The following is a 14,925-nucleotide window of genomic DNA, read 5'->3' as shown; positions in this document are numbered from 1 at the left end:
TCCCTGTCTCTGACCTGGACAACCAGAGAGTCATTGTGATGGCCAGCCCAGAGAATGCCGGTAAGTCGAGGTCTTTTCTGCTCCAGCTTTCTGTGCAGTCCGTGGTGGGACTGTGAAATTTTACAGAGGGAGATGTGTGTGGACAGATCTAGTCGGTATGCGTTTACTTAACCATGCATGTTACTTTGTGTGTTACTTTGCATGAAATGTTTGAAATGAGTCTGTTGCGTGGTATCATGTTTGTTTCCGTCATAGTTTTTGCTTAGACGACCAGTTTGCGTTAAGATGAGATAAGGTCAGTTTGTAATGATCGCATGCTTTAGACAGGGATGAGGAACCTAGTTTACTTTTGCTCGAATCATAGTGGAAGACAAGAATGAATTAAGAATACTGTATGAGAGAAATGAAGTAAGAGAATTTTTTCATGTGCTTTTAGTATGTTACACACATATATATATACGATTATATGATGCTTCATAACCTCATGCCAGCTAATGCAGCAGACAAACATATAAATGCATTAACTTGAAATGTAAAATGTAGTGTGTTTAGATGGCAGTTGTATAGGAAGTAATATTGGCTGCCAAATATTGGTAATTGTGAAAATACTGTTTTCTTCTGACAGGGAGGGTATGTATTTACATACATGGCTTAAATTGTGTATGCAAGTCCATCAATAACTAGATAAATAATAGAATAAACACATTAATTCAATAACTAGATGAATGATAGAATAAACACATTAAATCAAAAACTAGATGAATAATAAAATAAACACATTACATCAAAAACTAGATGAATAATAGAATAAACACATTAACCCCTAGGCTGCCTGCATGACGAGATAACTCGTCATGGCAAGCATGTATGCTTCGCTGCCTGCATGACGAGATAACTCGTCATCGAAATATTCTGACTTTTCCCTGCTTTGCATTCAGTTCGTTGACAAAAATGCTGGTAGCTTTAGCTTGGGGAATCTTTCTGGATTCTATTCATAGCTAGAAACACCATCTGCGTCATAAGGCAGTCCTTTATTTGAACGTTTTGGTTGGGTTACTGGCCGCAGTCTTTGCCTGGCTCCTCTCCTCGCTCGCTCAACAAAATGTCGGACTGACTCCGTGCTCAAGACATGCGCTCGTGGCGAACTAAATCAACCAAGATTACTTTCTTCAGCTAATGCTCAGAAAGAATTGGAGCATAAATTCGAAGGAGAAGACAGTGGTGAACATTTATAGGACGATTTGATAGAAAATAAAGGGAGCAATCAAGAGAGTGGCCAAGATACAACTATCAGTGAGTGATGCAGGCTGTTCAACTCTAGCAGACGAAGTTTTAGCAGGGCACCGTATGAGCTATTTTCTTGGCACTCAGCCAACGCGGTCTGACGAAGTGACGGTGTGAGAGGGGTGAAGAGGAGGGGGGTGGAGACTGAGGGGGCGTGGCCTCACATCCATATTATCACTTGCAGAAGTCACAATGCATCTATTTCTTTTTCAGTTTTTTTATATTGTGGTTGTTCTAGTATGATTTTGTGTGTGCAGATATCCATTTGTCCAGAAAATGATATTTTTGTGCAAATTACCTGACTAATGTTTGTAATGAACAAGTTGAAAATGTGACAAAAAACAAAACACTGATTTCAAAACAACAGCATGTCACTTAAAATGCATAAAATGGGAAAACATCATGTGTTTTGTATTCTTTATTCATTTCCCTTTCAGAAAATATATACTTTTATGGGTCTTTCTCCAATAACAAAGAGCACAGAATTTTTTGAAAATTTATACCCGTTTTTTGTGAAAAAACCCTGGCAAATAGATTTCACTTAAATCTTATTTTCCTGGCAGCGAAAGGGTTAAATGAATAACTTGGTGAATAATTGAATAAACACATTAAATCAATGCATGAAAAAAAAAACTATATGAATTAGGGCTCCCAATTTCCTGCGACTTGAAATACCTTAGTATAAAAAATTAAATTAAAATAAAAAAGAAAACACTTATATCATTGCAAAACTAATTGCTGATTTGTAGGGACATATGGGGTTGGTGGAAGTGAACCTTGAAATTTTGCTGATCTGTTCCAACTGAAGATGGAAATTTAGGCTGCACAGTTAGAATCTGTACTCACACCTTGAGAGTAAAAGCAGATCTTTCAGCATGGGTTTGAGAAAATTGTTGTTGTCTCATTCGTCATTTATCAGATGTAGTCCCCCGTCTCCTCGACGAAGGTGGCAGTACGTCGCAGGTCCTCTAGTCCTTCATAGAGCTTCCAGGCCGCTGGGTTTACAGGGCCCGACACTCTACTAGCCTGGCGGGACTCCACTGGTAGAGCACCATCTTGAAAAGATATGAGGTTTTCCATCCATGACGTAGATACATTGTACAGCCGTTACACGCCAGGGGCCCAGTGCATCCATCTTCGGCATTGGTTTTCTTGTCTGAGTTTCCTTCTTGTAGGCGACTTGCCGACCAAGGCTTATGAGCATCCACTACCCTGGTTTGTTTCTCCGAGGTTTTCCTTCCCCGGGGCTAGAGGTTTTTATGCGCCTCTTACTCACATGATGAACCCATCATAGGACATAGAGAATTTGATATGGTGTAACAGTGCCACCTGTTACCCTGTCCTGTCCTGGTAGAAACATCGTCATTTGGTCAGGGAATGTTTATTCAACCAGGCAAGTCTGACTTATACGCAGCTAACCCTCATATCTATCGTCATTTGGTCTGGGAATGCTTATTCAGCCAGGCAAGCCTGACTTATACGCAGCTAACCCCCATATCTGGGGGCCGTTCCCCTGTCCGCCACCAGGGGACCCACCGAGTTGGGGATAGTTGCCCCGCCCGGGAGAAAATTTGTAAGTGGGTTAAAGTGAAGCATATTTCTCACCACCATGTCCTATGTAGCATCATTAACCCCTTGACTTTTTCTGATGAGCATGCTCATCAGTGAAGGGCTGTCACCTCACTGAGTTTAGACAGAGCTCACAGGTCAGGATGCCAGTCACCACTCTGGACTTATTCCTCTTGGAAACTGCATAACTTTTGATCACCAAAATCAATGACACCGTTTATAAGTACACAACACAAAAAGCAGTCACTGCACTTGAAACACAGGCCACAGACTGATCTCATTTCATCAAGGCTCAGGAGTCAAGGGGTTAAACAGAATGAAATTCTTTGTAACTGAAAGAAATTGACAACAGCTGCGGAAATAAATGTTACTGGACCTAACTTTCACACAGCTCGGACAAAATACGACACTGTTCATGGTGTGTAAGACTTGAGAACGTTTTTCATTCGATGAGTGCAGGAGGTGTGTGCTTGCTATGGTTACGTTGCATCAAAACTATTGAAGGACATGGCGGTTTAGATTTCAGTATAAAAAAATTAAAAGAAAAAAAAAATTAAAGTTTTTCACTGCCTTTATTTCTCCCCAAGATGATGAAAACATTGTAAAAACAAAACAAAAAAGCTGAGGCCATGTACACAGCACCTGATTCAGTGGTTGAGTAGGTATGGGATGAGGGGGAGGGGGTGAAATGCCTCCACCATCCAGCCCCGCCCCTGTAGATTTAGTGTTTCAGTGGTTTATTGTGGGGGGCCCTGATAAATGTTCCTTCATATCATGCTATGTGAAATGATCATTAATGCTACACTATGTTTAATATTCCTTAATGTCTTACAGTGTTAGATATACCTTAATATAATGCAGCATTAAATGTTCCTTAATGCAATGTTAGGTTTAATATTCCCTAATTCTATGTAAAATATTCCTTAATGTAATGCTGTGTTAGATAATCCTTAATGTTAAGTATTCCTTAATGTGATGCTATGTTAAATAATACTTAATTTAATGCCATGTTAAATGTTCCTTAATGCAATGCTGTGTTTAATATTCCTTGAAGGAATGCCATGTTCGATATTCCTTAATGAAATGCTATGTAAAAGAATAATGCCACATTAAATATTCCTTTTAACAAAATAAACATTGCCTTGATGCCAGAGTAACCTTTTGTCTTCCTCGTTCTTGTTTTCATGCTGCTCGGAAACAAAACTTGTTGGAAATGAAAGGACCGTTAAGACTTAGTCACGGCCATTGTAACTGTGCTTGTCATCATGGCCGCATACCGAAGGGTTATGGACACAGTATGTTTTTCTTTATCCACTGCTGTGTTTGATCTGATGTTGTATGATCTGTTAGATTGTTTTTTGTTTTATTTATTTATTTATTTATGTATCTATTTCATTTTGTACAAACATATTTTGATTTGGTTAAACTAGGTTTGTGGAATTTCTTCATACATCAGTTTAGATTTTTTTTCATCATATACTTGTGTTTGCTTTGGTAAAATAGGTTTTTGGAATTTCTTTATGGTTAATTGGTTACAGTTTTCATTGATTTAAGTATGATTTTCTTGATTTTTCCTTTGAAAGTGAAGTAGTTTTCATCAAGTGATCCCTCTGTAGAATTTCATGTGGACTGCTGCACACACAGATTTATTGACATTGTGTTGGCTAGTCCATTATTCATGTAGCAGGGGTGCAGGGTTCCATAACTGCATGACTGTAATCGTCGTTACTGTGCATGTTACCATTGTGTTACCACCCCTTCTCTCCATTACTCCAGATTTCATTTATGTGGAACTGACATTGCACTGCGTGTATCATGGTGTATTTGTTACTGAATCACTGTGGGTCCCTAACACTACAGCTGTGACACAGTACACTAACATAACTGTTACATGGGGTCGGTTAGAGAGCGTTGGTATGGAACATTCAGTCAGTCGTGTGGTATGGTGTATACTGTTAGTGGACAATTCCATTGATTATCATGTGAGGTGGTAGATGTTGTGAGTGGATCATGTGATACGGTGTATACTGGAAGGGTTCCCCGTTCCAGGTATATACTGTTAGTATTCTTTTTTCCTCATTTTTTATCCCTGTCCAGGTATATGCTGTTAGTGTTCCCTTTTCCCTGTTAGTGTCCCGTATCCAGGTATATCCTGTTAGTGTTACGTTTTCAGGTTCGTATTTCTCTTTTTTATCACAACAGATTTCTCTGTGATATTCGGGCCCTTCTCCCCAGGGAGAGTGCATCGCTACACTACAGCACCACCCTTTTTCTTTTTTTTTCTTTTTTTTTTCCTGCGAGCAGTTTTATTTGTTTTTTCTATCGAAGTGGATTTTTCTACAGAATTTTGCCAGGAACAGCCCTTTTGTTGCCGTGGATTCTTTTACGTGCGCTAAGTGCATGCTGCACATGGGACCTCAGTTCATCGTCTCATGCAAATGACTAGCATCCAGACCACCACTCAAGGTCTAGTGGAAGGGGAGAAAATACCGGCGGCTGAGCCGTGATTGGAACCATATGCTGTTAGTGTTCTGTTGAACTGTTTTTGTTCCTATTGCAGTGGAGTTCTGCAGAGTTCTCTGTTGGTAGAGAAATGTGCAATGTGCACTTGTGACAGAAGTATTGGTGGGGGTGGTCCTGTGGCCTGACTTTGAAAGAGGAAAGTAGTGAATGCTGTGATACTGTCTTAGTGATTGTACTTCTCCCCCCCCCTCCCCCCCGCCCCCCTTCTCCCTCTCTTTCTCTCTCTCCTTCTCTTTCTCTCTCCTTAGGATTATGTCCTGATGAATAAATTATTTGTATCCGTGTCTCTGTCTCTCTCTCTCTCTCTCTCTCTCTCTTTCTTACCTTTGGTTTTTTCTCTATAGTGTGTGTGTGTGTGTGAGTGCTTTTGTTTTTTCTCTATGGTATGTGTGTCTGTGTGTGTGTGTGTGTGTGTGTGTGCGTGTGTGTGTGTGTGTGTGTGTGAATGCTTTTGTTTTCCATCCTCTTGTCAATGAATGGAGCTCAGGAAACAGTTGAAATGACTCAATTGGTGGCTTCCCTTGTCTCCCCCTCCTTCCCCTTCCACTCTCCTCACACACAACTCATAAGAATTGTCGTTTGGTTGGAAATTCCTCTCTCTGTCAGTATGCGTTTTCTGTATATCTGGGTTTTGTTTTTGTGTTATTGGTTGGTTGGTTTTTTTGATGTTGGTTTGTGAAACCATCCACTGTAAAAAAAAAAAAAAAAATTAAAAAAAGGTGGTTTATTTCTTTGTGGTCAGCTTGTTTCACTTCTGTCATAGGGTACTGTAGAGTTGCACCAGTGTGTGATGTTGGGAACAGTGTTTTTTGCCATCGTCATGTCCTTGTTATCTCTTGAAAGAAGTGTATGTTTACGGTTTCATGAGTCCATTTCTGTGCTAGCTTTTGTTTTGTTTTGTTTTTTTATTGAGTTCCCCCCCCCTACCCCCACCCCCTGCCTCCTACCCTGAACTTGATCATGGGTTGATGAATGGTGTGTGGAGTGGGAGGAATGATCGTGTTGTGGCTGAGCGTTAGCAAACGCTGCATGCTCTCAGAGTCCAACGCAAGGTTCTTCCTTTGATGCTTTGGAGGAGCGCTGAGGTGTGAAATAGTTGTTCTTCATGGCATGTCATGTGAGTGTGTTGTTGTCATGTCACATCGAATGTGTTGGTCATGGAATGGCATGTCACATGGAATCTTGTTGGTCATGGAATGGCATGTCATGTGGATGTGTTGTCATGTCACATGGAATCTTGTCGGTCATGGAATGGCATGTTATGTGGATGTGTTATGTCACATGGAATCTTGTTGGTCGTTGAATGGCATGTCATGGGGATGTGTTGTCATGTCGCATGGAATATTGTCGGTCATGGAATGGCATGTCATGTTGATGTGTTGTCATGTCGCATGGAATCTTGTTGGTTGTGGAATGTCATGTAGATGTGTTGTCATGTCACATGGAATCCTGTCGGTCGTGGAATGGCATGTCTTGTGGGTGTGTTTTCATGTCACATAGGAATGGCATGTCATGTGGATGTGTTGTCATGTCACATGGAATGGCATGCCATGTGGATGTGTTGTCATGTCACATAGGAATGTCATGTGGATGTGTTGTCATGTCACATAGGGATGTCATGTGGATGTGTTGTCACGTCACATAGGGATGACTTGTCATGTGGATGTGTTGTCATGTCACATAGGAATGGCATGTCATGTGGATGTGTTGCCATGTCACATAGGAATGGCATGTCATGTGGATGTGTTGCCATGTTACGTGGCATGTCACAGTCCCTGCTCAGTGGGAGTGTGTCTGTTGCACAACGAGAATGGCATGAGTGTGTTTTTTTCCCTACTTTGGGTTGTGGAGACCTTGGATTGTCTTAGTGTGTATTCTCTAGGGATTCCCAGTTTGAACCTGATTATCTCTCTCTCTCTGTCTCTGTGTTGTTGCTTTAGGGACAGATTGGAAGACAAGGAAATGCCTAAAATCTTCATCATTCAGTGATAAAGTTTTGAATCATGAGTCCCTCTTTCTCTCTCTCTCTGTGTGTCCTTGAGGGTGGAATGGGGTAGGAGTTGTGGGGGGCAAGGGGGGAGAGAGGACTTCAGATGTGCAAGGGTGCTTAAGAATATTATGGAGTTCTTTTTTTTCCCCCTTGCAATGAAGGTTATATTTTCTCTTCAACATCATCACCATGACAATTTTCCTGTGACAAGTTGCATATTACACAAGCATGGTAATAATTAGCAAGGGTATTTTCACACACACACACACACACACACACACAAGAAAAAGAAAAGAAAAAAACAATAATGATAAAATAAATACATAAAAAAATCCACTTATAATGTGACACCCTGATTCCCAACTAGCTGCACACATTTGACAGTCAAATGACATAGTTCACAGGAGACATATATTACGGAGCTCTGTTTACTGTGTCACTGAGTGAACTCCCCCCTTTGTTTGTTTACAAGGCCTTTTAATTGCTGAATGACTGCCAAGTATTCAAAGAGCAAAAGAAATGATTTTATACTCTTTGTTGTCTTCTGCTATCCAGTTATCAGTTGAAATGATCAGACACGTCAGTGCCTATGTGTCTGTCTCTTTCTCTTCTCCTCAGTTCTGACCCCTGTGCTGTCATCTCTTTTTTACAGCTTGTTACTGGAGAAAATTGTCGTGGATGTTCCTAGGTTTTTGTTATGTTAGATAGATACACCATGGACAGCTAACACCAAAAGGTCCCTCTCTTTTTAAATGCTTTTAGGAGGTGGGGGGGGGGAGTTAACTCATTCAGGAAGAACACACATGTGTGAAATCTAATCCCCGAACTCAGCATAACCATACACACCTGTCCTGCTTCATTCACAGGACTCCCTTCTAAATCATTCTGTGAGATCCTTGCTGAGTTAAGTATTCAATGTTTCTAAAGCTCAGCAGTTTGTGTGTTTTTTTTACACGAAACCTTCTGTCACTCTGATTGTGCTTCAGAAATTTTGCCTACTCAAAAACAGTGGGCTTTTAACAATAATCAGAGCTGTAGCGGAGATTAACTCAAGGGCATTTTTCACACAGACATCAGTGGGCACAGTAACATTGCTTAATTGACTTATGCAACAGGCAAATGTTGTTGTTGTTTTTTTCTGGAGTCTTTATAGTCATATGACACAACCTTTGAAATTGTCACTGACCCAGTCTCTCACGATGTGATCTTTGCAACCCATGACAAGTTCTCTGCATCTCCTTGTCAGTCTCATCAGCATTCAGCGTAACTAGGCTGATCTCTGACATCATTAATCTCTGTGGCCATAGACACTGTCACTGCAGTCTGCTGATCTTGTAACACTATCTCTTGCACAGGGGCACTTGTAATCTTATGTCATCATTTAGTCTGTGTAGACTAAAATTTGTCACACACAGTATATACTCTCACTCACATGTCTTTTTTGACATTTTCTATTGTCTGACACAGTGTTAATGTTTCTGACACAGTGTCTGTTGTCACTGACAGTTTTCTAGTTCTGACAGATTTTGTGGTCACCATTCCTATGTAGTAAGAGCACTCTGTCAACTTAAACTAGTGTCCTGTTATTACGTAATTATCAAGCAAACGATACTGCAGTGTCATTATCATAAGTTGTTGTTTTATACATCGGCCATGCTCCCTTGGTGTCAGAAACAGGTGTACCTGACCCAGAGATAACTGTATTTTTCTGTCTTCACGATCATCCTACAGGTGTACCTGACCCAGAGATGACTCTGTGTTTTTCTGTTTTCACAATCATCCTCACATGACACTTAGACTCCCAGACTGTGGTGGTGTAATTCTGTCTTCCCTTGTCATCGTCGCTTCATGACTTACAGGTCACCTGCTGTCATGTCCACATCAAAAGCTTCATGTGCATGTAATTTCTTCAACCCATGACACTTCTTCTTTCCATTACATGACCAACATCAGCTTGGTGATGACTGTCATGGCTGAAGCATGCTGGGTATTTTCATGTTTCCATAACCGACCGAACCTTGACATGGATTACAGGATTTTTAACATGCGTATTTGGTCTTCTGCATGCATATACACACAAAGAGGGTTCAGGCGCTAGCAGATCTACACATATGTTGACGTGGGAGATTGGAAAAATCTCCACCCTTCACCCACCTGGTGTGCCGAACTGGGAATCGAACTCAGGAAACTCGAGTGAGAATCCAGCGCTGCAACCTTTCAGCCACTTACCCCGTTTCTTTCCCTTGCATCACGGACAGTCAGTCGGACATTCACCATAACTACGCTGATCTCTGACATAACTGATCACTGCCATCATCACTTCAGTCTGGTGATCGATGAATACAGTCCTCCATCGAAAGCTTCATGTGCATCATGCCTTAGCCCTGTGCCATCCAGTGTCCATTGTTTTCGTCATGCATTGCTAGAGCATGTGAGTGATGATGATGATGATGATGCCCCGTCACCCATGCTGGCAGCATGGCTGTATGTTAGTCTCTCTCTCCTTGTACCCCCACAGAGAACACCACCACCGGCCTCACACCCCAACAACAACAACAGCAGCAACCCATACCCACCCGCCATCGCCGCACCCCCCTCCTGCACCTGCCCTCACGGTCGCGGGGGTCGGGGGGCAACAAGGGGGGGTCGCTGGAGGAGATCACCAATCAGATCTTTGACGACTTGATGAAGGGCAAGTCGGAGCTGGCCCATGCCTTTGATGAACTTGGGGTGGTAGATTTGGAGCGGGGCGGCAAGGTAACACGACAAAAGGACCACCCTTCCTTTCTCTGTCCTCCTTCCACTCTTTTGGTGTCTGTTTTTTGTTGTTGTTTTTTTTCGTCCAACTTCTTCAGGGGTGGCTGACAATCCACTGTTCTTTCTGTCATGCTTGTGTACACTGTATTCTTGGCTTGGCTATATATATATATATATATATATATATATACCAGAAGCGCTGTCTGCTGTATCTTTTGTAGTGCTGTAATCTTTGTGCCGGCTTTGTGTAAGGTGTCTAATCTTTGGGGCGTACAGTGGTGCGTGGTTTTGTAGACAGACACAGGCAGTGCTGCCTTCTAACTGTTTGATATTGAGACTTCTCTTCTCGTCCAGAATGGGTTTTTTTTTTTTCTCTCCCAGTTTCAGATTTATCCTTTCTCTCTCTAGGAGTGTGAAATTTATACCCTCTTTCTCTCTCTGCCTGTCTCTGTCTCCCTTTCTCTCTGTGTGTGTCTATCTCTTGTCTCTCTCCTTTTCTCTGTGTGTGTGTGTGTGTGTCTGCCTGTCTCTCTCTCTCTCACTCTTTCTGTAACAGTTCATTTGTTAACAAACTAAGAAATGTGTGGGCAGAAGACCCTCAAATAAATCTTGACAAAAACTGATGGTTGTTGTAAAGAAATAAGGGAGGTGGAATAGCTAGTTACACAGTTCTTATGCTGGAGTTTATAGTTGGGCAGCACCATGTACATTAGAAATGAACACTGTGTGTATTGTGTTGAAAAGTGCTGATGTTAAAATGTTTTAGTGTTCAGTGCTTTGAGCCTTCTGCTTTTTAGAAAAAACAACAACATGCGATATGAATAAAATTGATTATTAGCTTGATTAATATGCTTTGTGTGCTTTTGCTGGTGTTTGGTGGGACATCACTTGGTTGTACTGCACATTTCTGCTTTCTTTGGCTTGGTGTGGTGTAAGTTATTTAAAATTAAAATTAAATAAAATGAAGAATTCCAATCTGTGTGGTCACAACTCATCCTCGTCATCTCACAACTTTTATAATTTGTGTTGGAGTGTCTCCTGTCCTTTTGGGTGAAGTGCTATTATTTTATGCGAGTACGTATTACCTGTGAATTTTTTGTAGGTTTTGTTGTTGTTGTTTTGCTTTGCAGCTGAAAATTTGACACTATTATTTTGAATTATTTGCTCAAGATACTTCATGGCTTATTAGTAAAATGCTGTACAAAAAAGCTGGAATAACTCTTTCATTTATTTTGTGCTCCATAATTTGTATGAATCTGTGTGCTTATCAAGTGTGTGTTTGTGTTCCATTCCTTATGAGGATAAAAAAGATTCTTGGTGTTCAAATAAAGATTTTCATTGAAATTAGGAATTTGACCACCAAAACCAACCAGCTTTCTGTGCCTCAGTCAAAAGAAAAATGAGTGTAAAAAAATTATCTGAAGACAGAGCACTAGAAACATTGGTATTTTTGGCAGTTCAGTGTTTTTGTAACGAATGATGTTCAAGAAAGTAAGTTTGGAGCAGTTGTTTTGTATTGAAGATAAACAGGCACCTGTAACAAGTGTTAAGTTTAAAGGTTAGAAATATTGTTAGCAATGTTATACTTGTTTTTTTTGTTTGTTTTTTAATGTGACTGATAACAAGGTAATGCTTCCAGTTCATTTACTTATATTCATTTCACAACTTATGACATTTGTCTAATTTTGTTAATAAAGGTAGATATATTTTCTTTCTTATTAACACAGTTTTTCTGTGATAATAATTATTCAGCCATTGAAAAATTACAAGTTTGTCTGATTAGTAAAGTTATTCAGCTTAAGATCATACTGTTGAATTTACAGTCGATAACAACATGCTGAAATTGGTAAAATAATTGAAAGTGCTTTGGATAATCAGTGCATTGAAGTTTTTATATTCATTGCCTATTTGTTGCTTTGAACGTGTGATTACACTGAATGCAGATAATATGTGTTGATGAAGTTTGCTGTGTGACGCTCCCACCTTCCTACCATTTAACTGTTCCTTGCTGTACTGAAATATTGTGCACCTGTGGTCGAAGTATTCGTGTCCAGCTTGATCATAGGTTATGACTGTCCTCTCCCTTTTCCGTCTCTGTCTGTCTGTATGTCTGTCGCTCTATCCAATTACTTTGATCAGAGTTTATGCCATTCCAATACTTTGTACTGGGGTTGTTTGGTCAGTTGGGTTGGTGATGTCTTGATCATAGGATTAGTTGACACTCCTCACACGCACACTGTTTTCACTGTGCAAACAACTATTGTGCTCTGCATTTGTGTTGTCTGTTGTCAGTGTGCATTCACGATGTCTGTTTCACCTGTGATTTCTCTCATTTGGTCAGCAGTCTCACTGCATGCTGTGTATTGGTGAATGATAGCCTTTGATCATTCTTTTGTTGCTGTTGCCATCAAGAACAAGTTGATAAGAAAGACAAGAATCCTGTGTATGAATGTGCTTGTGAGATCAGTGTGCATGCACACTTGCTTGCTTCAGTGCTGAGGGGGGAAAAGACTCCATGGAAATGACGTTGTTATTTTGACAGACTGGCATGCGGCGTTGTGGTGCAGATTTCTGTGGGAGTTTTGTGTTTGTTGTGTTGGGTGCATGGGACATGGGGCCAAGGGAGAGAAGTAGTGCACAGTGCAGTTTGTATTCTTTTTCTCTCGCTAACTTCCCATCCCCACAGTTTACGTCGCTGACAATTTTCTTGCAGTTTAACACACACGTTTCTGTGATTCATACGTTCTCATCAAAAAATGTGATATCTGAATAGTTTTGAATTTGAAAAAAAAAAGATTGAAACATTGATTAATTCATTAATTAGCTATCGTACTGAACGGAAAGAAAATCAAGTCCACTGAGATTTTTTTGATGCCCTTATGCAAGACTTCTGTTTTTCCCCCCCTCCCCCATTCATCGACAGTTATGAGTGGGGGTGAGGCTAGAAATGAATTCTCCATTTTGCTCACCTCTGACGTTTTTATTTTTATTTTGATGTTTGCTGGATGAGTATGCACTGTCAGGTGGCATTTTGAATGATACCGCACAATGTGAGATATTCTTTGCACTCTTGTGACTGGTGTGGGAATATAATGTACTGCTGTATTTTGCACGTTTTCTAGTCTTTAGTACACAGCTTGCACTTGTAAGCTTCACAAATGCATTGGTGTGGGACTGGTGGTTAGACTGATGCTAAATGAGACCTTTAATGTGAATAGAATATTGAAGTTAATAAAGAATATGACAAAGTCTGCAAATGGGTACACTGGTTGTAATGTCAATGCAGTGTGCACATTGTTAAGGAGATAGCAAAATAGGTTTGCAACATGCAGTGATTAATTGTTGCTTCTGCAATTATCTGAATATATTAACCGTTCTGCATGGATGTATTTAAACATGATTTTTGTGCAAGAAAATTTGCATATGGGTCTTCAAAGACAATCCTTCCTGATCTTTGATGGGTTTTTTTTTTGTTTGTTTGTTTGTTTATTGTATTGCTTAGTAGCAGAAGTCTTCGGGCATAGACCTTTCTATTTATTAAAAAACAAACAAACAAAAAACAGAGATTTGTTTGGAAATAAAATAGTATAATAGAAAATCTACACAGGGAGAGAAAGAGACCGAAAGAACATGTAGTTTTGAGTTTCTGTAGTCACTGACAGTGGGATTTTGAAATGACGTCCAGTGTTTCATATTTATGAATAATGCCTGGTATGTTGGCTGGTAAAGTTATTGTTTGCTGGAAAATAGTGTTCTTTTCATATGTGTCCATAAAAAAGATGAATATGTTGAAAAGAGTACTTATTAATGTTTGATTTGAAAACTGTTCACAATGTGTAATTTGGTTAATCTTGATAGATTTCCAGATTGAAATATATCTTTGGGGGGGAGGGGGGGGGGGGAATCTGACATTGCAAAACAAGATTTTAGGAACACACACACACACACACACACACACACACACACACACACACACACACACAAGGAATGAGTTAGTGCATGACAGAAATACAACTATGTTCGCCTGGCTTGTTTCCTGAGAGTCTTTTGTGTTTTGTCAGCAGGGTCACAAAAATCCAGAAGAACATCGCTCTTTGGGTTTATTCGGCCTTCTGAGAAAAGAGTCGTGGGGAATAAAAGACACGACAAAGCAGAAGGGCAAAGGGCGGGTGACCTTTGCCCTCCCCCGCAGTGACTCCAAGAAGAAAGCGGCCGCTCTGGCAAAGGCTGCCGAAGGTGAGTTCAGTTCATTTCAGTTTAATTTAGTTCAGTTTCTCAAGGAGGCGTCACGGCATTCAGACAAATCCCAGTGCACCACACTGCATCTGCTAAGCGGATGCCTGACCAGCAGCGTAACCCAACATGTTTAATCAGGCCTTGAGGTAAAAAATAAAAGTTATGAATAAATAGATAAATAAGTGATGATAATTATCATTAAGTACATTAAGATACAGTGCAGGGAAAGAGAAGTAAGTGGAAGGTGAAAGATTGAAATAACATGGGCCATGCTCAGTGAAACCCTGTTGTAGGCAACCACATGATTGCATGCACTGAAGGTGAGAGGAGCCGGAAGTTGACTGAATGGTTTTCTGTTAGCAGGATTGGTATATAAACAGAATGATGAATACAGATTACTTATTATATATATATATATATATTGTGAGGAATTATTTTTAATGTCCCATGGCAGATACTGGTGATGATACTTTATAGACGTCCAGTTAAAGTATATTACTTTTGACATTTGAATTTGATCTAAAAATACACTTAAACAGTGGTGTGTGTCCACATGTTTTTTTTGT

The 14,925-nt window shown here is 40.2% G+C and overlaps 1 protein-coding gene across 3 annotated transcripts in view; it reads left to right on the top strand.

The window, feature by feature from the left end:
* LOC143299451 (regulator of G-protein signaling loco-like) overlaps window positions 1-14,925 on the top strand; it is a 107,116-nt gene that overhangs the window by 82,057 nt on the left and 10,134 nt on the right. For 2 of the 3 annotated variants that reach the window (XM_076612662.1, XM_076612680.1), the window contains exons 13-15: window positions 1-60; window positions 9,885-10,123; window positions 14,185-14,359. The exon at window positions 1-60 is cut by the window's left edge and continues 31 nt beyond it. In XM_076612662.1, the coding sequence (XP_076468777.1) occupies window positions 1-60; window positions 9,885-10,123; window positions 14,185-14,359 (474 nt within the window). The remainder of the gene's footprint in view (window positions 61-9,884; window positions 10,124-14,184; window positions 14,360-14,925) is intronic. The other variant, XM_076612672.1, reaches the window with a different exon arrangement.

Source organism: Babylonia areolata, chromosome 2 (genome assembly GCF_041734735.1).
Source record: "Babylonia areolata isolate BAREFJ2019XMU chromosome 2, ASM4173473v1, whole genome shotgun sequence".
NCBI lineage: Eukaryota > Metazoa > Mollusca > Gastropoda > Neogastropoda > Buccinidae > Babylonia > Babylonia areolata.
The sequence above is the reverse complement of the archived record's forward strand: the minus strand, read 5'-3'. Positions and strand labels throughout refer to the sequence as shown.